Consider the following 24193-nt stretch of genomic DNA (forward strand, 5'->3'; position numbering starts at 1 on the left):
ATGGACTTGAAGTCAATTAGTTAATTATGATTTCAGTAGTAATGGACATGGGCTTGAATGAGCTAAGCTTTACCTTATTTAAGAACTTATGATAGTCAAATGAAGATTTCACCCATTTTTCTCAAAATTGCCAGACAATTTTTTCCTTCATGTTTCTATGATTAGTCATATCGAAGTATCTCAGCATTTTGCTCTTGACATTAGGAATACTTCCTACTCTGATTGGACTACTGCATTCACTCCTCGCATGTCCAAGTCCTAAGCAATTATAACATTGGTAATTCCAAATATATGAGGACCCTGAAATTGTTCCATCCAGTCGAATATCTTTTTTCCTCAACTCTTGTATTCGACGTTCAACTCTACTTTTAGGAACTGTGGGTAAAGTTGTATCAGCCTTCGGCCAAGTAGATCCAAAATGTTCATAATATTCCGTCAATTTATCAGTTTTTAATTTTGGTTTCTGCAAAAGTTTATAATGCTCCGCTAAAGGATGCTTAGATAGATGTAACCACATGTATCTCAATAAAGCAATAGCTTTATCCTCCTTTAGTCCTTTCAAGTGTTGAAAAACATCATCTTCCACAATTACCCTCTTCTCATATGATAATTCACTGTTTATTAACTTGTCAGCTGCATCACATATGAATCTGATTTCAGCATGAGGTCTCATTTTCCCATATTTATCCTGAATTTTTCTCGAAAGTGATAGTGTGTGTTTATTCTTAATTTGAAAGGTGATTAAGCTATGATTCTTTTAATGCTTTCTTCACTTTTCAGCTTGAGAAAATCTGAAACAAAATTTTTGTTCATGAAACAGTTGCTACCACGTGTTCTTGAATATTTTTATAGTTCAAACCTTTATCAATTTCTAGCTTGATACATTCATAATCGAGCTAAGCTGATTTAACCTAAAAAGACTGATTGCTTAGATAAACTTTATTAATTTGGAATTCTTTAGGCTATGTAATTATTTGTAGTCGTTGAAAGGAATGCATTTACGTCACTCAAAACAGTCAAAAACTAAATGCACAATCACTGCCTCAATATCTGCTCTTGTCTATATCCCTCTTACACTATTTTCAATTTTTAAAAGCTATTTTATATCACTTACTATTTCCTTTGACCATTAATTCTCAATTCAATATTGAAATATTAAAGATTAAAATTGGTAGCTTCTCAAACTTGCTTAATTCCCAATTTTATTTACACAAAACACGCCTGTACTTATTATTTAATTTTATTATGTGAATATGTTTCATCTATCAAATATCTGATACAATTAAATACTTAAGATTACCATATTATTGTTAATGACTATAACCACTTAAAAACAAGACAAAATTCATATCAATCATAAGGAGAAAATAATGTCGGAAATTATATTAATTGATTCCGATTCAGAAAATGAAATTCAACCTCATAAGAAATTCAAACCAAATCCAATAAATGAATCTAAGATACCGAATAACTTATTAACAAAGCCATTTAAAGAAGTTTCCTCATCATCAGAGTCTGAAGAAGAAGAAGAAAATGAAGCACTCAATAATTCTAATAGCAATTTAAACTATAATCACACTAATACGAACACAATTTATCATCAAGATTCAGATTCAGATTCAGATTCAAATTCTAGTCGATCTCAAACTCCTTCAGATGATGATGATGATGATGAGTTTGAATATACAGATTTAATCAATGCAATAAATCCAAATGATATAGAACCAACAAGGAAATTTCTTAGAGAACATGGTAGTATGGAATTTTTACAAACTTATTTACCATCAATAACTTCATGTAAAGATATTATAAATTTAATATTACAATTAGGATTTATACCGAAAAATTTAAAACAATTAATTAAAAAATCAACTTTATTGAATGAAAATAATTTAAGTGAATATGTTACAATTTTACATCAAGCAATGATGAAAATTAAATCAATTCGTGAAAGAAAAGAAGACGTAAAAACTTATAAAGATGTTATAGAATTAATTAAAAAATCTTCAAAAATTTTAGTTATTACTGGAGCAGGAATATCAACAAGTTTAGGAATACCTGATTTTAGATCATCAAAAGGGTTTTATTCAATGATTGAATCATTAGGATTAAATGATCCACAAGAAGTATTTGATTTAGATTTATTTAAATTAGATCCTTCATTATTTTATTCAATTGCTGATAAAATTTTACCACCTGGTAAAAATTTTAGTCCATTACATTCATTTATTTATTTATTACAAAAAAAGGGAAAATTATTAAGAAATTATACTCAAAATATTGATAATTTAGAAAGTTATGCAGGTATTAAAACTGAAAAATTAATTCAATGTCATGGATCATTTGCAAATGCTACTTGTTTAACTTGTAAAGATAAGGTTGAAGGTGAAAAAATTTTCCCACAAATTAAATTAAAACAAATTCCCTATTGTTTAAAATGTAAAATTAAAAAACAACAACTCCAGAAAAAAAATGATGAATTAGAATTTCTGGAAAGTTTTGGAGTATATAAACCAGATATTACTTTTTTCGGTGAATCATTACCTGAAAGATTTCATGATTTTATAAATAAAGATTTAAATGATTGTGATTTATTAATAAGTATTGGTACTTCTTTAAAAGTTGCTCCTGTTGCAGATATAGTTGAAAAAATTCCACAGTCCATACCTCAAATTTTAATAAATAAAGATCCAATAAATCATTGTCAATTTGATGTTAGTCTTTTAGGATTTTGTGATGATATTGCTAGTTTTTTATGTAATGAATTAGGTAATGATTGGGATTTACCTCATAAAGATTATGATTCTATAAGAGGTCCCAAAGGAGAATATTTAAATATTGAATTGAAAAATGAAGAATTAAGAGAATATCATATTGAATCAATTAATAGAAAAGCTAAACTGGAAGAAGTTGATTCTGGTTTAAATGGTATTCAAAAAGATGATATTGAAATTAATGAAATTGAAGAATTAAGATCTTTACCTTTAGATTTAATATCGGAAGTTAAAAGTATAGAATAACTAATTGCATTTGATTGGAAAATGAATGATTTCCAGAAGAAGACCTGGAGGTCAGAATGTTGATATTGAATCAAGTGAAAGGATTAAGAATTAGAGTTTTTCCAATCTCACAACAAAGAGAGCAACTTGGTTCTTGTCTTCATCAAAAGAAAGGGAGCAAGGGATATGAAAAGGATAGTTGCATTGAAGCTTTAAGAAATGGAACACTACAATTACAACAACCACATCAACATCACATCAACAACATCAACATCAACATCAGAATCAACATCAACATCAACATCAACATCAACATCAACATCAACAAGATTAACATTAAAACAATCATCCACTAAAACACCATTTACTGTTAGAAGAAATTTAAGCTAGAGGTAGAAAAATAAAAAAAGACTTATTGATAGTTCTCTCCAACAACAACCACATCAAATGTTGTAAATACGAAATATAAATATCAATGCTGCTATTGACCTACTTCCAAATTCTGAAATCATATATCAACAATCAACAAACGTGAGTAATTGTTTAATGAATTTTTGAATACTATTTGTAGTAACTTTTCTAATTTTGTTGCTTTAATACATCTAATCTACTGAGCATGTAGTAAACTGAGCTCTTGGCTAATTATCTCAAAGGATACCTTAAAAGATTAGTAATTTGAAGCTAGCATAAGTTGAATTTTACGTTTCATTTATTTCAGTTTCAGTTATGATAAATTTTTTCCTACTTCTATGGAAATTTTATACAAACTTTTGAGAGATCTGAATTCAAAAGTTTGTTTCGACATTCCGTTCAAGGGTGTATATTTTTCGAAATATTTGAAATTATATATATAATAGAAAGATTAGCTGAAAAATGTACTACAATCAATGAGATTAGACTTAAAAGAACTATTATGCTTAATAATTAATTGATATTTGTATCCTAGAGAAATTAATAGCAATACTCCTTACCATTCATGACACGGAACACCCGCGCTTCATTAGACGTTGTTGCAAGCGCACAGCTTTCATCTTCTCTACCGACTAATTTAATGAATAACTCTTTTAATTCATTTGCACCGGTTGGTACCTGCAGTTCACTCACTTTTTTTAAATATAAATATCTTAATCTTAAACAACTATCGATCTTAATGCAACTTAAATCTTCAATGCTGTTGTTAGATAAATTCAATAGATGTAAAGTAGGAGGGAATTTTTGATGAACCAACATCGAGTAAGTGATATCACATTCCTTCAAACGTAAATGCAGTAATTGATCTAATCTGCTGAACTGACCCTTAATTTCTTTTAGGTGGAGCCCAAATACGTCTACATGATACAAAGAACGAGGAAACTTTTGTAAGTCCAACACTTGGATACTCAATCCTGCTAATTTCAAGATCTTTAAAGTTGGACAACCATTAAGACAAATTTGAGAAGGAAGTTGAATTGTTATATTTGAATCTTTATCGAACAAATCAGCTGGTACATCTGTAAAGCGGATATCTAATTCCAAATATGTAAGATTTAATATGCCAATCTGCAATGTTTGAGTCAATCCACATTTTACTCTCTTATCAAATTCGTTGATTGGATCACTTATCAAAAACCAACATGGATCAAAATATTGTTCTTTAATGCCCGGTGCAACTGAGATATGTTCTGTGAGCGTTAAATGATTTAAATTTATAGATTGCTTAAAATTTAGTTGGAAGATATTGGAAACTTTATTGCGTGAGAAGTCAATTTGTTGTATGTTGAGATCTCTTAAGCCCATGTCAACTTTTAATATTTCACAATGATTGATGTTGAGTTTTATCATACTTTCTGGTAATGATGTAAAAAGCTCGTTTAGATCAAGGTTCTGAATAAAACTAAGCTCCAAAGTGTGAAGGGATTGCAAGCAAAGGTTACTCCCCAACTCTAAACTTTTAGATTCTCCACTAATTTTCAAAACTTTTATATTCGAGGGAAGTTTGAAATTGGATCCAAGGAGAAATGATTTTCCATCTCTTGTAAAGTCTGATAATTCAAAATCTTCGATGAATCCTTGTTTCACGGATCCAGATAATTCAATGATTTTATTTTGATGGTAACAAGGATATAACAGCAAGGTTTCCAATGATTCAGGGGAAAAAAACTTGATGATTTGCAATAAATTTCGACAACGAGAGATTAGAAGGCACTTCAAAGAATTGTAGTTCTTCAAATTTCCTAAAGTTTCAAATTGACACCCGATAATTTTGATGGACTTGATTGTCTTAGATAATTGAAGAGCATCCAACGATTCCACCCCTGATATACCGTAGCAAGTAAAATATTCAAGACATTGCAATTCACTTAAATTCAAATCAACTTTTTCATACTTAAGGTACAATGTCAACTTTTTTAATGATGTAGGAAATTTATTCACAAAATCATAGCTAAATTCTATTGTCAATATCTTTATATCACTAGATTGAAGCACTTGTACATGATTTTGAAATGCTTCAGGATCAATTTCAGTCATGCGAGAATCAAAATCAATCATTTCAAAATTATTCTCAATCAGATATTTATATGGGTCGATTCTCCACAAATTAACCCCCACCACATTTAACTCTCTCAAGATCAGCTTCAAATCTACATTCATATGGTCTGAAATTGAGATTTCGAATTCGGCATGACGGTATAAATTCATATTCTCAAATTCAATCGAATGTTCCTCTTGTGAGTCCGAAAATTCTTCTTCCAGCTTCAATAATTCAAACAACTGATCTGCTTCTAGTATTATTCTTGAAGGTCTAAAATTGTAAATCTCGTATAGCGATTTCACACTTTTCATTGATCCATCAAGGGGACTAATTGTAGAATTAACAAGTTGATATTTATGATACCTTGCTTGTAAAGCATATTTCTGTAATGTTGGGATGGATATTAATTCTTCAATTCTTGAATTATCATTGATGTATTTGATGATTTGGACCAATAATTCATCTGGTAAGTTTAGAAATATATGCATCCGTTTTTCTACCCATGAACTTTGTATAAATATTTTGATTTGATCGATATTGTAATATTTGTTTTGATTAGATTTGTTGTGAATGTTATGATAAATTTTGGAGTAAATACTTTGATGAGTTTTGAAGTAAGTGCTAAATGAAACTTTTGTTGTTCTATTTGCCACTAATTTCTTTCAACAATAATTGAATTTTCTTGAACTTTATTTTAGACGTGTATTATGCACAAGCTACCATATAGCGTTTCAGAATTTTATCGTCTAATTTACGATTTACCAAATTTTTATGATTAACCAGCAAAACAGTCAATTTCAGAGAAATTTGACTCCTGTCAAAAGTTGGATATAATCCGGATCATAAGCAGCAATTGTCGTCCCAGTTGTATCGAAGTTACAGGCGAAAGGGAATCATCATATTCCCGAATAGATTTTAACGTTTCTCTCTCTGGCTATTTTCTAGTGCCTTTACTGACAATTCTACTCAGAGTGGATGTTCCTTTTAATTTGTTATAACACTTTCAACTCTAGGAAAAAAATTTCGAAACTTTCTGGAATTTTAAGACGAAATTTTAGTGAAATTCTGGAATTTCAAGAATTTATTTTGGTGAATTGAATCCCTTGAAATCATTCAAGAATACTTGATTAAGCAGCAATTAAAGTGAAGCATTTTTCGATTGTGAATTAATATTGTGAACTGAATTATGAGATTCTCAAAAGCATTTTTGTGGTAGTCCCTTCGCATTGATTCAAACTCCATTAAAAGCATTCAATTATTAATTGAATTCAGGTGTTCAAACTAACTATATTTAACTAATACTAACCAAACTTCATTTTATTTGACTTGGAATTCAGTTGAACTTTATACCGACTGGGATAAACTTTTTTTTTCATATATTGATATTAAGCTAATCATATTTCTAATCGTTCATGTCAATGAGGATGCTTATTAACTTCGGGTTCAAAGTTCTTCAATCTGTGTTGAAATTGAAAAAATATGATTTACCGGATTATAATTAGCTTTATTCGTCCTTGAAGATCAGTACATTTTGAAATAAACTTATTCATTGTATTCATGAAGTGTATGATCTTACATGTTAAACCTTAGTTATCCCGTGCTCAATTTTTGATTTCGAAACTGAGTATGATTTATCTTATGGGTCTTGCATGCTTGATGTATTGTTGGTGTATTTCATCGAATTGTTTTCGATCTTAAGATGCTATTCAGCTCAATTCATCGAATTCTGGAAGATTTCGATCTCACAAAACTATAATTTTACAAAACACAAAATTTAGAGTCTTCTTTTAGATGATAATGAAATTGAAGAACTAAAATTTTTACCGTCAGATCTTATATTTGATTTTAAGAATATGGAGTAAATAATTGTATTTGATGGATAAATAAATGATTCCGAGAGAAGATTTGAAGGTCAGAATGTTGATGTTGAGTTAAGTAAAATTGGTGAAGAATCAGAGTTATTTTATTGGATTTTGAAGATCCTTTCATAAATCAACACCGCTAAAACTGGTGCAACAGTTTTAATTAAATAACATACCAATCACGTATTAATAAATGATTCTTCTAACCATTGACTACCTTTCAACGCCCAAATCCTCAAATCATATATCAACAATCACAATTGCAAATCATACCTCAATACTTTCTGAATAATATAAATGTTTAAATTAAAAGCAAAAATCACTTATTTTGTTGCTTTAAGACACCTCCGTCTACCGAAGATGTATAAAGCTTTACACTTGACTAATACTATTTAAGAATACTATTTGAAAATTCAATAGCTCAACTTCACTTCAAGCTTTCATCTAATTTTTTTATCAAATTACAACGAAAGTTTTTTTAATTTTTGTAAATTTATAAAAGCTTTTAAAGACTTTTCAAGTCTAGGTTTGTTTCGACATTCTGTTCAATGGTGCATTTATCTCAAGAGATTTGAAATCATAGGTATTTAAAAGAGATTTTCAGAAAAATATACTAATACAATCAATTGATTAGACTGATAAGAACCATTATTATCAAGTATTAGTAATTGAATATTAAATTCATTTTATGCATTGAGGTTTAATTCTGTGTCCTATCAATATTCGTTGAAAGCCTTCCCATCGACGACATGGAACACTAACCTTCCCTCATACGTTGTTACTAACGCTCTGCTAGGATGCCTAGCACCAACTAATTTGATAAATAACTCTTTTAACTCATTTGCACCATTTGGAATCAGCAGTTTAGTCACTTTTTCCAATGTTAGGGTTCTTAATCTGATACAATTATCTATTTTTAAACAAGTCAAATCTTCGATCTTGTTTCCAGACAAATCTAAAGTTTTCAAAGTCGATGGAAATTTTTGAGCGACCAACATTGAATATGTTATTTCGTTGTGATCAAGATTTAAAAGTTTTAATCGATTTAACATACCAAAGTAACCTTTTATCTGTAATAATTCTAATTTCGTAATTGTCAAAGAAACCAAAGAACAAGGAAATTTGTTCAAATCCAACACTTGAATACCCAATCCCGACAAATTCAAAACCTTTAAAGCTGTGCAGCCGCTAACACAAATCTGAGAAGGAGGTGGAAGTGTGTCATTCGAAAAATTAGCTAAAGAATACCCTGATGGAAAGGATTTTGTTAAATCCAAAAGTGTAATACTAGCTAAATCAATTTGCAGTGTTTTAGTCATTCCACATACTTTCCTTTTTTTAATTGAGCATTCGCTGGTTCTTTTAAAAACATTAAGCTCATTTAAAAATAACCAGGATGGATCGAATATTTCCTCATTATAGTCAGGTGCAATTAATATGTTTCCTAAAACCCTTAAATGATCTATACTTCTTAACTGCATTAGATTTATTTGAAAAATATTCGATAATTTGTTGTATGTAAATTCCATATGTCTTATGTTAGGAGGATTTAAGCGGATATCAACTTTTGATATTAGACAAGAGTTAATTTGGAGTCTTATCATATTTTCTGGTAATGATGCAAAAAGATCATTCAAATCAAGGTTCCGAATTTTATAAAGCTCCAAATGTTGGAGGGATTTTAAGCAAAGGTTACTCCCCAACACAATAATACCAGGATTTCCATTAATCCTCAAAAATTTTGTATTCGAGGAAAGTTTAAAATTGGATCCAAGGAGAAATGAGTTACCATCCCTTGAAAAGTCTGATAATTCGAATTCTGTGTTTACTCCTTGTTTTACAGATTCATGTAATTGTCTGATCTTGTATCGATTGAAAGTCGGCCATAACATCAAGGTTTCCAATGACTCTGGGTAGAAACTTTTGATGACTGGAAATAAATATCGACAACAACGAATTTTTATGTGCCTCAAAAAGTTGTAAGCTCTCATATTTCCCAAAGTTTTAAATTCACAATTGATAAGTTCGATGGATTTGGTTGTTTTAGATAATTGAAGAGCATCCAACGACTCCACCCCTAGCAAACTCTCACAAGTAAAATATTCAAGACATTGTAGTTCACTTAAATTTAAATCAACTTTTCTATGATCAAGATTTATTTTCAATTCTTTTAATGATGTAGGAAATTTGTTCACGAAATCAAAGCTAAATTCTATTTTCAATAATTTTATCTTGCTTAATTGAATCGTTTGCAAATAATTTTGAAATGATAAAGGCTCAATTTCGAGATCAGAATCACTGTCGGTCATTGAAGACGGTTCTTCTTTCAACAAATGAACCCCCACAACATTGAGTGTTTTCAAAATCAGCTCCAAATCGACATCCATATAATCTGTGATAACTATTTCAAATTCGGCATGACGATATTCATTCATATTTTCAATATTAAATGAAAATTCTTTTCGTGAATCCGAAGGTTCTTCTAGCTTCAATAATTCATGTAATTGATCTACTTCTAGTTTTATTCTTGAAGGTCTAAAATTGTAAATCTCGTATAACAATTTCATACTATGCATTGTTCCATCAGAATCTGGATCCCATTCAACAAGTTGATATTTATAATACCTTGCTTGTAAAGCATATTTCTGTAATGTTGGGATTGATATTAATTCTTCAATTTTCGAATTATCATTAATATATTTGATGATTTGGACCAATAATTCATCTGGTAATTTAAGAAATATACGCATCGCTTGTACTTAAGTATTTTATGTTGATCGATATTTCAGTATTGCATATGAAGAGATTTGTAAGATTTTCTCGAAGAGTTTTGAAGTAATTTGATGAATTTTGTCGTAAGTGCTTTGATGAATATGTTGTATGAATATGTTGTATTGTTTCCCACCAGTTTCTTTCAACAATTTTTGAATTTTAAATTTTATTTGATTTCAAAATCTAACTGTAATCAAAAATCATCAACGATATGGGGCTGACGTTCATAAAGTGTGACTTAAAACATAATAAAGTTGTTTATAAATATGTGTAATTTAATTTCACTTTAAATCAATAAATTTTCATTTCATGTCACTAATAAAAACTGATTTTCAAGAAACTCTTCTGTTAAGTGGAAACTTCACAAATCAGATACATGATTATTCCACTCTTCAGTGAACCAAAGCTCTACCGTTGGCTCTTTTTCAATCCATTGCCTGACATTGAAGACTGATTTCGTTTCCTTACCACTGACTACTCCTAGACATTTGGAATTTCACTTTGTGTAAGATTCTTTTTCATTTAATATTTTTAGGCCAAATTAAATTTATCATCTCAAATCAGGCACCACTTCAACAAAATACTTAGTTATAATGATAACAAGAGGAGTATGCCTATCATGTAGATATAACACTAACAGAATTATACGGTATCAAATAAGGAATCAACATTTAAAAACAAATGAACATAATAAATTAGATGTTGAAGGTCTAGATGATTTATTTCAATCTAACTCACCAACTAAATCAATTTCAACTTCAAATGATGGAATACTACAAGATTTACACGATGATCAGTCTGGTGATAATGTTCCCAATAACAATAAAATGGATTTTCAAAAATTAAGTCAATTTATAAAAGAAGCATATGATAAAAAACCAACAACAAAATTTAATAAATCAAATATAAATTTTCAAGATGATGAATTTGATATAGATTCAATATTATCCAATTATAAAAAAGATCAAAATTCTTATTTAAAAGAAATGATACCAAGTTTTAATAATAGAATAACAATTCATTCAATAAATTTAGAATTAAGAGATAAATTATATAATAAATGTGAAATTGCATTAATACCAACTTTACAAAAAATAAATGAAATGAATTCAAGTTTAAAAATTTATGAATTTTATCTGAATTTATTAAATAATTTACAAGAAGAAATTAAAAATTCTAAAAATGGTAAATTAAATAATAGATTTTATTTAAGTGATTTATTTTTGAAAACAAATCAAATAGAATGGAATAATTTACATGATGAAGTTATAAATAAAATTCAAGCTAAATCAATTGAATCACCATTAAATCCAGAATTAAATCTTATATCATTACCAATTATAACAAATCATATTTTTCAAAAATTAGGTTTTAAATTATTCAACGCCAATTTAATTCAAACTTTTTTAAATTTTATTCAAAAAGATTTTTATTTATTTTCTTTATGTTTTAATCAAGAAACTTTTAATTTAATTTTAAAAATAAATTGGATTTATTTTGGTAATTTAGATTTATTAAATATTGAAAAAATTTTAAATGAAATGAAATTTTTTGGTTTTAACGGAGATTTTAAAACTTTTCAAATTTTAAAAATTATTATAGATGAATATAATTTATTATCAAATGGTAATTCCATATTTAATAAATTTGGTTGTAAAATTTTAACAAAAGATGACAATTTAAGAATAAAATATTTAACTAAAGAGTTTTATAAGTTGAAGAATAGACTCAATGAACAATTGATTAAAAAAGATGAAGAACTATTGGAGAGTTTGATATAAAATGTCAGAAAGACCACATAAGTTAGTTTGTATATAGGGTCTACACTTGTTGGTGTGGTATAATTAATGATGTAATGAATATATTAATTTAATAATGAGCAAGAGTTTTGAAATTTTGACGGTATATATTTGTATTGAGCTGAACAAACATCAACTCAACTCATTAAACCTTATCAGTAGTATTTTTGTCTTGTAGACTGATATTCAAACCCTTATTTAACCCCATACTCTTTTCTGTATGGCTCAAAATAATAATATGTCTCATAATTGTACTGATGTGCACTACCTCTCCCGTATATATTATTTAAATTTATTTATTTACAAATAGAGATAACCTCTAAAAAGTAATTACCAGAATCAGTAGCCATAATACATCTATAACCAAACCAATTGTATCTTTAAACCAATTAACGCAACCAACTTAACTATCAATTGATATATTAAGATAAACCTATATAAGCAGATTATCATTACGCTTCAAAATGTCACAATTTGATACATTTCTTGATACTTATATTAATGATAATTTAAATACAAATGTTACTAATAATAATTCAAATAATTCAAATTACAATCAACAAAGTCAACAACAACAACAATATCCTCAACAATATCCTCAACAGCAGTACAATCAACAACATCAACCAGCCTCACCTACAATTAAAAGAGAAAATTTTGATGAATTTATAAGTGGTTCACTAGATATAAAAAGACAACTATCACAATCTTTAGGAGGTGGTGGTGGGATAAGTGGTGGGATAAGTGGGAATAATAACTCATATACTAATACTAATGCTTATCAACATCATCATGGAGGAATTTCTAAACCTCATTCAAGAAGAAATTCAACATATATAAGATCACATGAAGGTAGTGATAATGAACAAGATTATGAAGAAGATGATCAAATTGACAATAACAACAGCAATAAAAATAGAAATAATAAACATCGAGATACAAATGATGATGAAAATGAACAAGATAATGAAGATGATGATAAAGATCAAGGAAATGAAAGGAAAAGAAGAGATAATATAAATGATAAAATTCAAGAATTATTAACCCTAATACCTCAAGAATATTTTATAACAAAAGATGAATCCACTAGTACAAATACTTCAAAAATAAAAAAAGAATCAAGTCCTCCTCCTTTCACAAATGAAAAATCACCAAGTGAAGAAGATATAAATAATACAGTTAGTAAAACAGGAACAAAAGATGGTAAACCAAATAAAGGACAAATTTTAACAAAATCAGTTGAATATTTACAATATTTACAAAATTTAATTGATGAAAATAATAGAAAAGAAGTTGAATTAATTATGAAATTAGAAAATTTAAAATTACAAAAAAAACAAAATAAACTAAATAATAGCAGTGGTAATAATAATAAACAAAATTTACCAATACGGATTGGTTATACATCTGCTGAAAAAGCATTAGGAGAAATTGGTGTTGGACCATGTTCAGAAGAATATTTTAAAGATGTTTTAGTTAAAAGTGCAAATTCAAGTAAATCAAGTAGGAAAAGTCTACATAATTAATTAATTTATAAAATTGATGCTCTTATCAATAATGATGAAAATTCATTCAGAAAAATGTCTATTAGAGCTATATCCAGTAAAGAAAACGTTTAAGTACTTTTAATTCTACCTAATCTTTCTAAAGCGTCAGCATCATGCCTTAGCATATAAGCAGGTAAATATTTCTTTTCATTATCATCATTCTCATCAGCATCATTGTTATTGTTTTGATCGTTATTTTCATTATTTTTATGGTCAGAATCAGTTATTAATAATTTTGGATTTGGTAAAGTATTATTAATACCTCCTAAACTAGTATACCCCACATCATATAATTTACAATAATTTATATTTGTTCCCACTAAAAAATCCCAAATTTCAATATATTTCCAATCTAAAATTGGATGAATTCTTAAAAATTTTGGCCAATTATGATCAGTAATTTGTTCTAATTTTAAATTTGAACCAAAAGGATCACTATATCTTATCCCAACTATAACAGATTTTATACTTTTATTTATATTATTTAAATAATTAAGAAATCCTGATTTTAAATTATCTTTTATTATTATTGGATTTAAATAATAATATTGAGTTGATTCCTTGATAAAATCAATTAATTCAGGAAATGAAATTTCTGAATTTATAAATATTGAATCTAATTTATAATCTTTTGGTATCATGTCATTTGAATAAAAATTTGTTTCATGATTTGTTATAAATTTTTTATATATGGTTGCCATTAATAATATTAACATAACTAAACAATCTTTACCTCCATTATATGATATTGCAATTTCTTTTAATCTAAGTAGTGGAGTTAGTAAATTTTCTATTTCATCATATCTTCAAAAACGAATGACAAAATTATTTAAACATACCCGTGTAGATCAATAGATTTCTCTAGTTTTTCCATACTTGATTTAATTTTTAATTTTACAGATGATCTTAAATTTGAATCATATTTATAACCTTTATGTCTTTTCGGTACTAAATCTGTTTTTAATGAATCATTTAAAAAATCTTGTATTAAATTATAACATTCTTCACATCTTTTAAAAAATCCTTGTTGTTGTTGCGTTAGATCTTGACTTGTCATTAGTTTTGAGGTTTTAGGTATTGGAATCAGTGTCTATTGGAGGTGTGGTGTTGTAATAAAGTTGATCTTTGGTTAATAGAATCATACCATTATTAATAGAATTTCCGATATTTGAAAAATTCTCGATTTAGTGATTTTAAGATTTTGAAAATTCCGATTAGTGGAGTTTATCAAACTAATTTCATTCATGAACTTTAGAACAACAAGTCAGAGATAAGTAGGAACTGTTTTCTTCATTAGTCATTATTCATTAATTTATAGACGTACTAGCTTATCCCTTCGTAACAGCAATTTTGAACAACTACTTCTACCATCAATTTTTATATAAAAATTGTAAATAAAATTCTTTAGTATCTTTATCCCAATACCACCAATAAGTATCACTCATTTTATTTTCATCTTGAGGTTTATCAATTTCATTTTTATTCGGTATTATGATTGCAATATTATCATATGGTTCAGCTGATATGATTAAATATTGGAATTTTGTAGGTTCATACTCTTCATCATCTTCATCTTCTTCTACTTCATCTTCTGCTCCTTCAACATGTTCTTCATTATTTTCACTTTTCTTCAATTTAGTAATCTCTTTTATACAAAGATTTTGATTTTTCGAAGTTAATTCATAAAATGACATTATTGTAAAAAATGGTTCATCAATTATAATTTTTGGAAATTTACAGCTAATTAAAAACCCAATTTGTAAAGTTTTTGGATCTCTTATTTTAATAATTTTATAATCAATTGGTTTACCAATTTTATTCCAATTTCGCTTTTCCACATTACTTATACTTATTTGGTTTTCAATTTTTTGTTGATATTTTAATTGTAAATTTTGTTTTTCATCTAATATTCTTCTTCTTTCTAAATTTAAATGATGTTTTCTACCACCCAAATGTGAAATATATGATGATTCATTATTATGAGTTGTTAAACATAATTTACATTCTAATATACCTAAATGATTTCTAAATACATATGGATCATTATCTAAATCTAATATATGAGTAGCTAATAATTCTTGTACTCTTTTTTTTGTATAAATATTTGATTCTTCTGTACTTGCTATCCCACCTGCTCCCTTTTTGGAGTTAACTCTTCCAGAATAGTCCATTTTTTGTTTGTTTAATTTGAAGTTATGATATAAAGAGTTAGTGATGATGCAATGTTTAATAGACTTTAAGTTTAAGAGGTTTTAAAGGGTTGAAAGAATTAAAGTATACGACATATTACAATGTCGGAAATTTATTAGTAAGGAGGACGTGTCACATAACACGACACATTACACGACATTGTACAACACGTTAAAAATTCAAAATTTAAAAAAAAGAACAAAAACAATTTCACAAATGGCAGCCATTTTTCAACATCAAACCTTTACAACAAAAGCAGGACTTATCACTAGATCTCATTATTAAGTCTATGTTTAGAGTACATTTAACGATATAGAACCACTTAGATTTATCTACATAAAAGAATTTCATGCAATTTTTCAACTACAAATTGACAGCTCTATAATTCAATCCAATAAACCATTCATTCATTCTTTAGTAAACACAATTCCCAGATTTTCATAAATTCACAGTAAATAATGGAGTCTCCTATCAATATTGGTGATCTAACCACAAATTCAATTCAACAAAAACTAACAAATACTCATATTAATTCTGTTTATAGTACAAATGTAACATCTGCAATATATTCAAGAATGAAAATAATTCAATTAACTATTAAATTTGGAGAAAATGTCAATAATAATAACAATAATAAAGATATTGAAAATACAAATATAAATGAATTAAATATTTTAAGAAGAGTTCAAGATTCTTTTATAAATATAAGTCAATTATTACAAATATTAGTTCAATTAAATCTTTTATCATCATCACAAATTGAAAGTTTTATAAAAAATGAAATATTAACAAATCCTGAATATCATGGAAGAAATTTAAATTCCAAAAATAATTCACAAATACTAGATTATAGAAATAATGATAATAAAAATTTAAGAGGTATATGGGTATCTTATGATAAAGCTGTTAATATTGCTTTAAAATTTGATATTTATGAATTAACAAAAGATTTATATTTAGTTGATGTTCATGATTTTGAAAAATTACCAAAATATAAGAAAAGAAGCTTGGATGATGATAATGATGATTCTTTTATTGATCATATTGGTTCACCTTCCAAAAAACAAAAACTCGAAAATAATACAACCAAATCTAATAATGAATCCTCACAAAATAAACAAACAACTATACCAAAAAATTCCAAAATAATAGTTGATAAATATGTAAAACAAAATAACAAATATCCATTCACTTTATCACCAAAAGTAATAGACGATAGTCAATTAGATTTAACAAATGATATAAAGATAGTATTAGGAGAAATTTTTAAAAAGGATGATAAATTAGAAGATGAAGTATCAATAGATGTTGTTAAAAAAGAATTTGAACCAATATTACAAAAATATTCAAAATCCGATCATCAAGATATACCATTAGATCAAAAGGGACAAACTGCTTTACATTTTGCATCAACTTTAGCTTCTTTAAATTTAGTATCTTCTTTTATTCAATTAGGATTAAGTTCACCAGTTTGTGGAAATGATTTTGGAGAATCACCTTTAATTTCATGTATTCAAGTTACAAATTCAATGGAAAAGGGAAATTTTAATGATATATTAACTAATTGGCTTTATCCTAATATTTGGTTATTTGATAAATCGGGAAAATCAATATTACATCATTTAGCATTACAATCTGATAAAAATGAAAGTTTTAAATTTTATTTAATTAAAATTTTAGAATATATATTATTATCAAATGACAAAAAATTAATTGAATTTAAAACAAATATTATAAATTCTAAAGATGATGAAGGAAATACTGCATTACATATTGCAATTGAAAAAGAAAATAAATGGTTAATTAAAATTTTATTAGAATTAGGAGCAGATGTTAAAATTACAAATAAACATAATATTAAATGTGAAGATTTTGAAATTTTGAATGATTTGGAAAAAGATGAATTTGATGATCATATTTTTCATTTAATTCAAACAAGTTATGAATTTTTAAATGAACGTATAGAAACGGTTGGAATTGATAACATAACGGAGGCAGAAGAATTGAAAGAATCTGTTGAACCAAATTTACCAAATTCATTTGAAGATAATTCCAATGAACCTGATAGTTCAAGTAAAATATTTCAAAGTATACAACATCTACTATCAGATACAAACCATCAATATGCAAATATATTAAATTCCAAAAGACAACAAATAAAAACTTTAGATCAAGCTTTACATGATGCAACAATTACAGCAGCAAATAATAGATTTCAAAGTAAAAAATTAAAAGAAAATTTAATAAATTTAGATAATTTAAAATTACAAGTTGTAAATGTAACAGATAAATTATTATTATTAAAACAAGAATATAATAATAACAATGATAAAGATACAAACGAAGAAGAACAAGAAAAATTTGATGAAAATCAACAATATTATGCTGATGCTCCATATATAATTGAACCAATTTATAAAAAAATTACAAATAATGAATCATTAGATGATTTAAAAAATGATACGGATTTAATGAAATCTTTACCACCTATAAATTCATTAAAAGCAAAAATAAATGCTTATAAACAAATTAATGAAAATTTAGAAAATGAATTACAAAGTTTAATTGATTATAGTGAATTAACTTCTAAATTTAAAAATGTTGTTAGTATATGTACAAATGTTGGTATTGGAGAAGTTGATGAATTATTAGATGGATTATTAGAAGCTGTTGAAGGTCAACAATAGACTGTTCATTTAAAAAACACACGAAGTATTATATCTATTTCATGTATCAAATTGTTTTAGTAATATTGTAATCATTATATCATTGACACACTTACCTGTAGAAGATTAACTTTCATCTATTGAATTTCTAATTATTATTTCATTCATTATCATTACACCATTACTTTTTCTATATCATAATTTTATTTCAGTCGTTTTAGCATTACACGAGTCCTTGATAAGTATTTAAAGCTGTATGAATTGAAGGATCCTTTTTAGCTAAAATTTTAAAATCATCTAAAGTTATATAATCAGTTTCTTTATCTTTTCCTAACAAAGAAAACCATTTTTCAGTTCTTAATTCAGGAGTTTTTTCATCTTCTGGTAATTCAACCATTGATCCAATCATTTTATAAGTTGCTATAATTATAGGTAATATATCATTATAATTTAATTTATTTTTTTTTTTATAATCATAAAATTTAAAAGTCCATGCAATTTTTTGTTCTTCTGTACCTCTTGTTGTTATACTTAAAGCTAATATAAATTCTTTAAAATCAATAAATTTTGAATTATCTTGATCAAATTGTTGAAATAAATAATGACAATAATCTTCTGGTTTACCAAATGGAAAAAATTGTCTATATACTTTAACAAATTCATCTTCTGATAATTGACCACTTGGACAATCTCTTAAAAATCCTTTATACCATTGTTGTAGTTCTCTTTTATCAAAATATGTATTTTCTCGAAGCTTTTTAATATCTTCTTTGGATAATTTTGATACAGTTTTACCCATAATTTTGTTTGTTTGAATCGGGAAGTAAGATTGGCAATTGGTGAGGGTGAAGGATCTTTGATATATTTGCAAATAGGTGAGTTCAGGCTTTCGTGAATGTGATTTGAACTGATTGTTTATTGTTTCAGATTTCTATGATATGTGAAACTCGATATTATTTGAAGTGACACAAATTAATATTTAAATAAATTTCAATTTTACATTAAACTATTCCTCTTACTTTTCAAAGGTATCCCCAAATCTAGACAAAGATATATCATGTTTAAAATGAATAGAATACAATCAAGGTCAATATCAAACTCGATAAAAAGGTTAGCTAATCATGGAAAACCTCAAAATCCACCAATAGATCCAACTTTACATATGAGAATATCACCAATTATAAGAACTGGAGAAACAATAGATGTTAAACGTGCAAGATTAGTTTATCAATCAAGAAAAAGAGGTATATTAGAAAGTGATTTATTATTAAGTAGATTTGCTAAAAAATATTTAAATCAAATGTCAATGGAAGAATTAGATGAATATGATAAATTATTAGATGAAGCTGATTGGGATATTTATTATTGGGCTACTAAAAATTATGAAACAACTCCATTACCTGATAAATGGAATAATTCTAAAATTTTAAAATTATTACAAGAAGAAGCTGAAAATAAAGAGAAAGTCATATTAAGGATGCCAGAATTAGATGAAAAAGATTTTGTTAAATCAGATAAAAATTAAAATAACATCCATCTTATTATGATATATCCACTGTATATAGAAAAGCCTGCTTATTTATCTTTATAAATTTTATGATTACCTGAAAACCTGAAAGAATTCACGTGTCCCTTTGTAGTATATCTCCTATTAAGCTTATAGTAAATCTCTTATCGAAAACCCACTGATTGTTCTCGCAATATCAAAACTACATTTTATCTCTTAATATTACATCATTTATTTGAATATAAACTCAAAATACAAACAACATTCGATATGCTGATTACAATAAATTCAATACCTGAAGAACTTAAGCTGGACAAAGATGTTACGTCGTATATACAACGAGCAATTGAACTTGAGGAAGCAGAGCCAATTATAAGTTACTATAGTAAAATTTATGTATTAGAACATATTCTAAATAACAAATTGCATACAAAATCAAAATCAACTGAAGAATTTACAATAGGATTATTAGATAATACAGAAGCTATCAAACAAAATTCATCTGATGAAGATTTGAAAAAAATATTAAATGATAAAAATTTATCATTTGGATATATTTTTAAATTTGCTTATACCTTATTTAATTCATGTCTTGAAAATTTAAATAATTATCAAATAAGTTCTAAAAATCAATTAATTTCAAAATTTAAAGCAGCTATGTGTTTTTTAAGTTTATTAACAATTTTTGAAAGTTCTGAAGATGAAATTGAATTTGAAAAATTTACAGGAGGTAAAATAAATAATTGGAATGATTTTAATAAATTAAATAAAGAGAAATTAAAGATATTAAAATATCAATTAACGAGGATTATTAAGGATGAAATAGATGTAGGGAAAAGTGAAGAAATTGATGATAAAGAATTAGAAGAGGAATTGAATAAAGAATTAGATCAATTAAGTACAGTTAATAATGATGAAATTAACAATGAGCAGGAACCACAGAATTTTGATTCACAAACAAACAACCAGAATGAAGAGAATAATGATACTAAATTCAACCTACCTGGAGCTCCAAAGGATTTGCCGTCTGAAAAAGGTCATGACGACCATGATAGTATCGAACTACCTGGAGCTCCTCATGTTGCACCAGATGAAGATCTGAATTTAGGACTTCCCAAGACTCCAAAATATTTACCGGATGATGATATTACGAACATAAATAAATCTGGTTCAATTCATGTGTTTGCTTCATCCCCTGACCAACCAGAATCAAAAATCATACCTGAGAAAAAACCATCAGTCAGTCGAGTTTCTCTGCAACAACATCATAAACCTTTAAGTAAAGAGAACATTAAACAAATTTTGAATCGAGATGATGCTATCACTCAAATTCAAAAACATACAAAATTTGCGTCGTCAGCTTTACAATTTGAAGATTTTGATGAAGCTGAAAAACAATTGATCAAAGGGTTGGAATTATTACGATCGGTAAAAAATTTTGATAATTCTTCATAGGATTTACGATATATTACGCAAATGCATTTCATTAATTACAAGGCTAATCTATACTTCTATTAATTCTTCATCTGATTGACCTTCTTCTTCATCCTCCTCCTCGCTATCGTCTTCTCCATCAAAACCTGAGAATTTGATACCCAGGGATTTTTTAGTATCTGGACCTAACCAACCTCCTTCATCATCATCTTCTTCTTCTTCTTCCACTAATTCTTCATCATCATCAATATCCTCATCTCCGTCGACTTCCTCATCCACCTCAAATCCAGTTCCATTCTCATCATTGTGATCACCGTTGATGTTTTGCTCATCATCTTTTAAATTTTTGCTCACTGTAAGAAAACTTAATAAATAATCATTCTTCTTTCCGATAGCCACAACCTCTTTCGCTGTTTTATTAAGATACCTAGAAATCAATTTCAAAGAAGATCTGAATTCAAACTTATGACTTGATATGTAAGCACCATGCAGAATCAATAAATTTTTAATCCAAATTAAATAAAATTCAATATGTGGGGAATCTTGTTTTATAAATAATTCTCCAATAAAGTTTAAAATCCTATTCACATATATTTTTGGCAAATCTTGACAAACCAATTTTATATCTACTAATGGTACATTTTCCAAAATTTGATGAATTAAATAGGATTCATTAAGACGTAATGCCATTATTAATGCTAATAAATATTCTTTGTCCTTTAATGCTTCTAGAGCAGATTCTGGGGTAATGTCAACATCCAAATCAAATGGGTCAAATATCAACTCTTGGTTTATCGAGTAAATCAAGAGACCTTCAGTGGTGGCTGCAGCAAATGCTGATGTAGTTGGTGAAAATTGTAGTGATAAGCACCTTATTTCTGGTCTTGTTTTTCTTTCAGTTGGATCCCCTCCTCTATTTGAACCTGGTAGACTCAAGTCCATTCTGTCTTCTAAGTCACTATTCTCTCCATCTTTGTCGAGCAAATCAGAGTTGATACCTGCATCTGTTATTTTTGAACTATTTAATTTTTGTAAAGTACCATCAATGGACATATTCTCCGATATTATGAATCTTTTTATTAACACTTCATTGTCAATATCGTACATGCAAATTGAGTTATTATTACCACCCGCCAACAAAGTCAGGCCATCAAATGAATAAGTAATAGTACTAAAATATTTCCCACGATTCGAATTTTTGCTTACAAATTTATCTTGTAAAAATCTTCCACTTATTATATCTTTTCTTCCATCTATTAAATGTAATTGTTTAGCATCTTCTATATCAAAGATTGTAATATGACCATCTAATGTTGATATAGAGAGCTCCTTACAATCAGGTCTCATACAAAGACACAAAACATCACTTTGAACTTCAATAGGCTCAACTGTTTGATTTCTTGCAAAGATATTCCACACTCTAACAGTTTTGTCCCAAGATGCAGACGCTAGTATTGAGTTTTCTTGACCAAATGTTAAACAAGATATGGGGCCCTCATGTCCAGTCAATGATTCTAGTAATTGACCGGTTTGAACTGACCAAACAAAAATCTCAAAACTGTCTTGAGATCCACCAACAATAATCTCTCCGCTTGGATCAACCGCAAGACAATTAAATTGAATTCTTGAAGCAGCTGTAAATGTCTTGAAATTTCTGAACCGTATCAAATCATAAGCACGTATTGTTCCATCCAACGAAGCTGAAAATAGTACATGACCTTTCTTAGCTACTTGTACCTGTGTAACGGCAGATGTATGTTCTGTGAATGTCACTAAGCAAAATCCTGAAGCGACATCCCAAATTTTAATTTTCCCATCATCAGATCCAGTGACCAACCTTGAGCCATCTGGAGTATAACAAAGAGTGTTCATCGAGTCAAAATGGCCCTGTTGCTTTAGTATGTATGATTCACTTTGCCACTCGTAGACTAACAATTGGCCCAATTTTGATGAGCCAAAAGCTAACCATTCCCCTGTGTTATTTATACTTACTGTGTTAACAGTATTTTGTCCCATACTTAACAGCTGTATAAGGTTAAATCCATCTTCAATTTCGTATACTCTAAATTCTCCATTACTAAACCCCACTACCAAAAGATTCGATTGTGCATGAAATGTAGAAGATTTTAGTTTTCCATTTGCATAAAAAAAATTTTTCTCTGTTATTCTCCATTCCATTTTGTTGGTTTGTTCTTCATGATTTTCTTCATGACCATCCTCGTCGTCTTTTGATATAGGTTCTGTATACTCCCATTTGAATAACGCTCCGTCTTTACTAATTGTGTAAATGATCTCTTGATTTTTACTGAAAAACGCATTTATAACATTGTCTCTATGACCTGAAAACGTCCTTGAGACGTTACTTTCATCTGAATCAATTGAATAGATTTTTGCTGTCATATCTTTGCTAGTACTTATGAAAAATCGTGAATCTTGTGACCATGATACACTTAAGACATCATCGAAATGACCCAGATAAATTCTATGCCTCACAAATGGGGCAAATTGTCTTTCCTCTGTGAAATCTGGGGTTTTCCACACTTGGACAAATCTTTCTATGGCTACTGCAAAGTAGTTCCCACATGGACTGAATTTAATAGTATTCACTTTTGATTTGAAATTGAAGTGATGCAAAACGATTCTTGAGATGAAATTTACTAGTATTGCTCTGCCATCTTCATCTATGGATATCATCAATGTGTTCTGTTTATTTAAAGCTAAGCATTGTATATTTTTTCTATGTTGGTAAGGAAAGGTAAATGATTGTGATTTAATTAGATCGAAACAAGACACACGATTTCCAACTGGGGATAATAGTTTGCTTCCATCTTCTGTAAATACTAAATTTCCCTTTTTATAAACGGTCCCTAGTAGATTTGAAAACTTAAAATCAGATTTCATGGAG

General features: G+C 27.8%; 13 protein-coding genes across 13 annotated transcripts; 6 read left to right on the forward strand and 7 right to left on the reverse strand. All coding sequences in view use genetic code 12, as the record gives it.

Moving 5' to 3' along the window:
• Nucleotides 1-121: 121 nt before the first annotated feature.
• Nucleotides 122-673, reverse strand: KGF55_002428 (uncharacterized protein; the record flags this gene model as incomplete). The annotated part of the gene is made up of 1 exon (XM_051757111.1): nucleotides 122-673. The coding sequence occupies one exon, from the start codon at nucleotides 671-673 to the stop codon at nucleotides 122-124; it is 552 nt and encodes a 183-aa protein (XP_051614689.1).
• A 697-nt stretch (nucleotides 674-1370) lies between these two features.
• Nucleotides 1371-3020, forward strand: HST1 (histone deacetylase; the record flags this gene model as incomplete). Its single annotated transcript, XM_051757112.1, has 1 exon — nucleotides 1371-3020. One exon carries the CDS (start codon nucleotides 1371-1373, stop codon nucleotides 3018-3020), a length of 1650 nt encoding a protein of 549 aa, XP_051614690.1.
• A 212-nt stretch (nucleotides 3021-3232) lies between these two features.
• Nucleotides 3233-6234, reverse strand: KGF55_002430 (uncharacterized protein; the record flags this gene model as incomplete). The annotated part of the gene is made up of 3 exons (XM_051757113.1): nucleotides 3233-3351; nucleotides 3971-6163; nucleotides 6225-6234. The coding sequence occupies 3 exons, from the start codon at nucleotides 6232-6234 to the stop codon at nucleotides 3233-3235; spliced, it is 2322 nt and encodes a 773-aa protein (XP_051614691.1).
• A 1855-nt stretch (nucleotides 6235-8089) lies between these two features.
• KGF55_002431 (uncharacterized protein) lies at nucleotides 8090-10123 on the reverse strand (the record flags this gene model as incomplete). The annotated part of the gene is made up of 1 exon (XM_051757114.1): nucleotides 8090-10123. One exon carries the CDS (start codon nucleotides 10121-10123, stop codon nucleotides 8090-8092), a length of 2034 nt encoding a protein of 677 aa, XP_051614692.1.
• A 233-nt stretch (nucleotides 10124-10356) lies between these two features.
• KGF55_002432 (uncharacterized protein) lies at nucleotides 10357-11926 on the forward strand (the record flags this gene model as incomplete). The annotated part of the gene is made up of 2 exons (XM_051757115.1): nucleotides 10357-10376; nucleotides 10807-11926. The coding sequence occupies 2 exons, from the start codon at nucleotides 10357-10359 to the stop codon at nucleotides 11924-11926; spliced, it is 1140 nt and encodes a 379-aa protein (XP_051614693.1).
• A 482-nt stretch (nucleotides 11927-12408) lies between these two features.
• On the forward strand, nucleotides 12409-13470 carry RTG1 (Rtg1p; the record flags this gene model as incomplete). Its single annotated transcript, XM_051757116.1, has 1 exon — nucleotides 12409-13470. One exon carries the CDS (start codon nucleotides 12409-12411, stop codon nucleotides 13468-13470), a length of 1062 nt encoding a protein of 353 aa, XP_051614694.1.
• An 89-nt stretch (nucleotides 13471-13559) lies between these two features.
• FAD1 (FMN adenylyltransferase) lies at nucleotides 13560-14548 on the reverse strand (the record flags this gene model as incomplete). The annotated part of the gene is made up of 2 exons (XM_051757117.1): nucleotides 13560-14256; nucleotides 14331-14548. 2 exons carry the CDS (start codon nucleotides 14546-14548, stop codon nucleotides 13560-13562), a joined length of 915 nt encoding a protein of 304 aa, XP_051614695.1.
• Nucleotides 14549-14861: 313 nt separating this feature from the next.
• On the reverse strand, nucleotides 14862-15662 carry KGF55_002435 (uncharacterized protein; the record flags this gene model as incomplete). The annotated part of the gene is made up of 1 exon (XM_051757118.1): nucleotides 14862-15662. The coding sequence occupies one exon, from the start codon at nucleotides 15660-15662 to the stop codon at nucleotides 14862-14864; it is 801 nt and encodes a 266-aa protein (XP_051614696.1).
• Nucleotides 15663-16139: 477 nt separating this feature from the next.
• Nucleotides 16140-18368, forward strand: SWI6 (transcriptional regulator; the record flags this gene model as incomplete). Its single annotated transcript, XM_051757119.1, has 1 exon — nucleotides 16140-18368. The coding sequence occupies one exon, from the start codon at nucleotides 16140-16142 to the stop codon at nucleotides 18366-18368; it is 2229 nt and encodes a 742-aa protein (XP_051614697.1).
• A 202-nt stretch (nucleotides 18369-18570) lies between these two features.
• KGF55_002437 (frequenin) lies at nucleotides 18571-19146 on the reverse strand (the record flags this gene model as incomplete). The annotated part of the gene is made up of 1 exon (XM_051757121.1): nucleotides 18571-19146. The coding sequence occupies one exon, from the start codon at nucleotides 19144-19146 to the stop codon at nucleotides 18571-18573; it is 576 nt and encodes a 191-aa protein (XP_051614698.1).
• A 258-nt stretch (nucleotides 19147-19404) lies between these two features.
• KGF55_002438 (succinate dehydrogenase assembly factor) lies at nucleotides 19405-19872 on the forward strand (the record flags this gene model as incomplete). The annotated part of the gene is made up of 1 exon (XM_051757122.1): nucleotides 19405-19872. The coding sequence occupies one exon, from the start codon at nucleotides 19405-19407 to the stop codon at nucleotides 19870-19872; it is 468 nt and encodes a 155-aa protein (XP_051614699.1).
• Nucleotides 19873-20124: 252 nt separating this feature from the next.
• KGF55_002439 (uncharacterized protein) lies at nucleotides 20125-21309 on the forward strand (the record flags this gene model as incomplete). Its single annotated transcript, XM_051757123.1, has 1 exon — nucleotides 20125-21309. The coding sequence occupies one exon, from the start codon at nucleotides 20125-20127 to the stop codon at nucleotides 21307-21309; it is 1185 nt and encodes a 394-aa protein (XP_051614700.1).
• Nucleotides 21310-21357: 48 nt separating this feature from the next.
• PWP2 (snoRNA-binding rRNA-processing protein) lies at nucleotides 21358-24189 on the reverse strand (the record flags this gene model as incomplete). The annotated part of the gene is made up of 1 exon (XM_051757124.1): nucleotides 21358-24189. The coding sequence occupies one exon, from the start codon at nucleotides 24187-24189 to the stop codon at nucleotides 21358-21360; it is 2832 nt and encodes a 943-aa protein (XP_051614701.1).
• Between the last annotated feature and the right edge of the window lie 4 nt (nucleotides 24190-24193).

Source organism: Candida pseudojiufengensis (genome assembly GCF_024610245.1).
Source record: "Candida pseudojiufengensis strain CBS 10847 chromosome Unknown scaffold5, whole genome shotgun sequence".
In the NCBI taxonomy this organism is placed as follows: Eukaryota; Fungi; Ascomycota; class Pichiomycetes; order Serinales; family Debaryomycetaceae; genus Lodderomyces; species Lodderomyces pseudojiufengensis.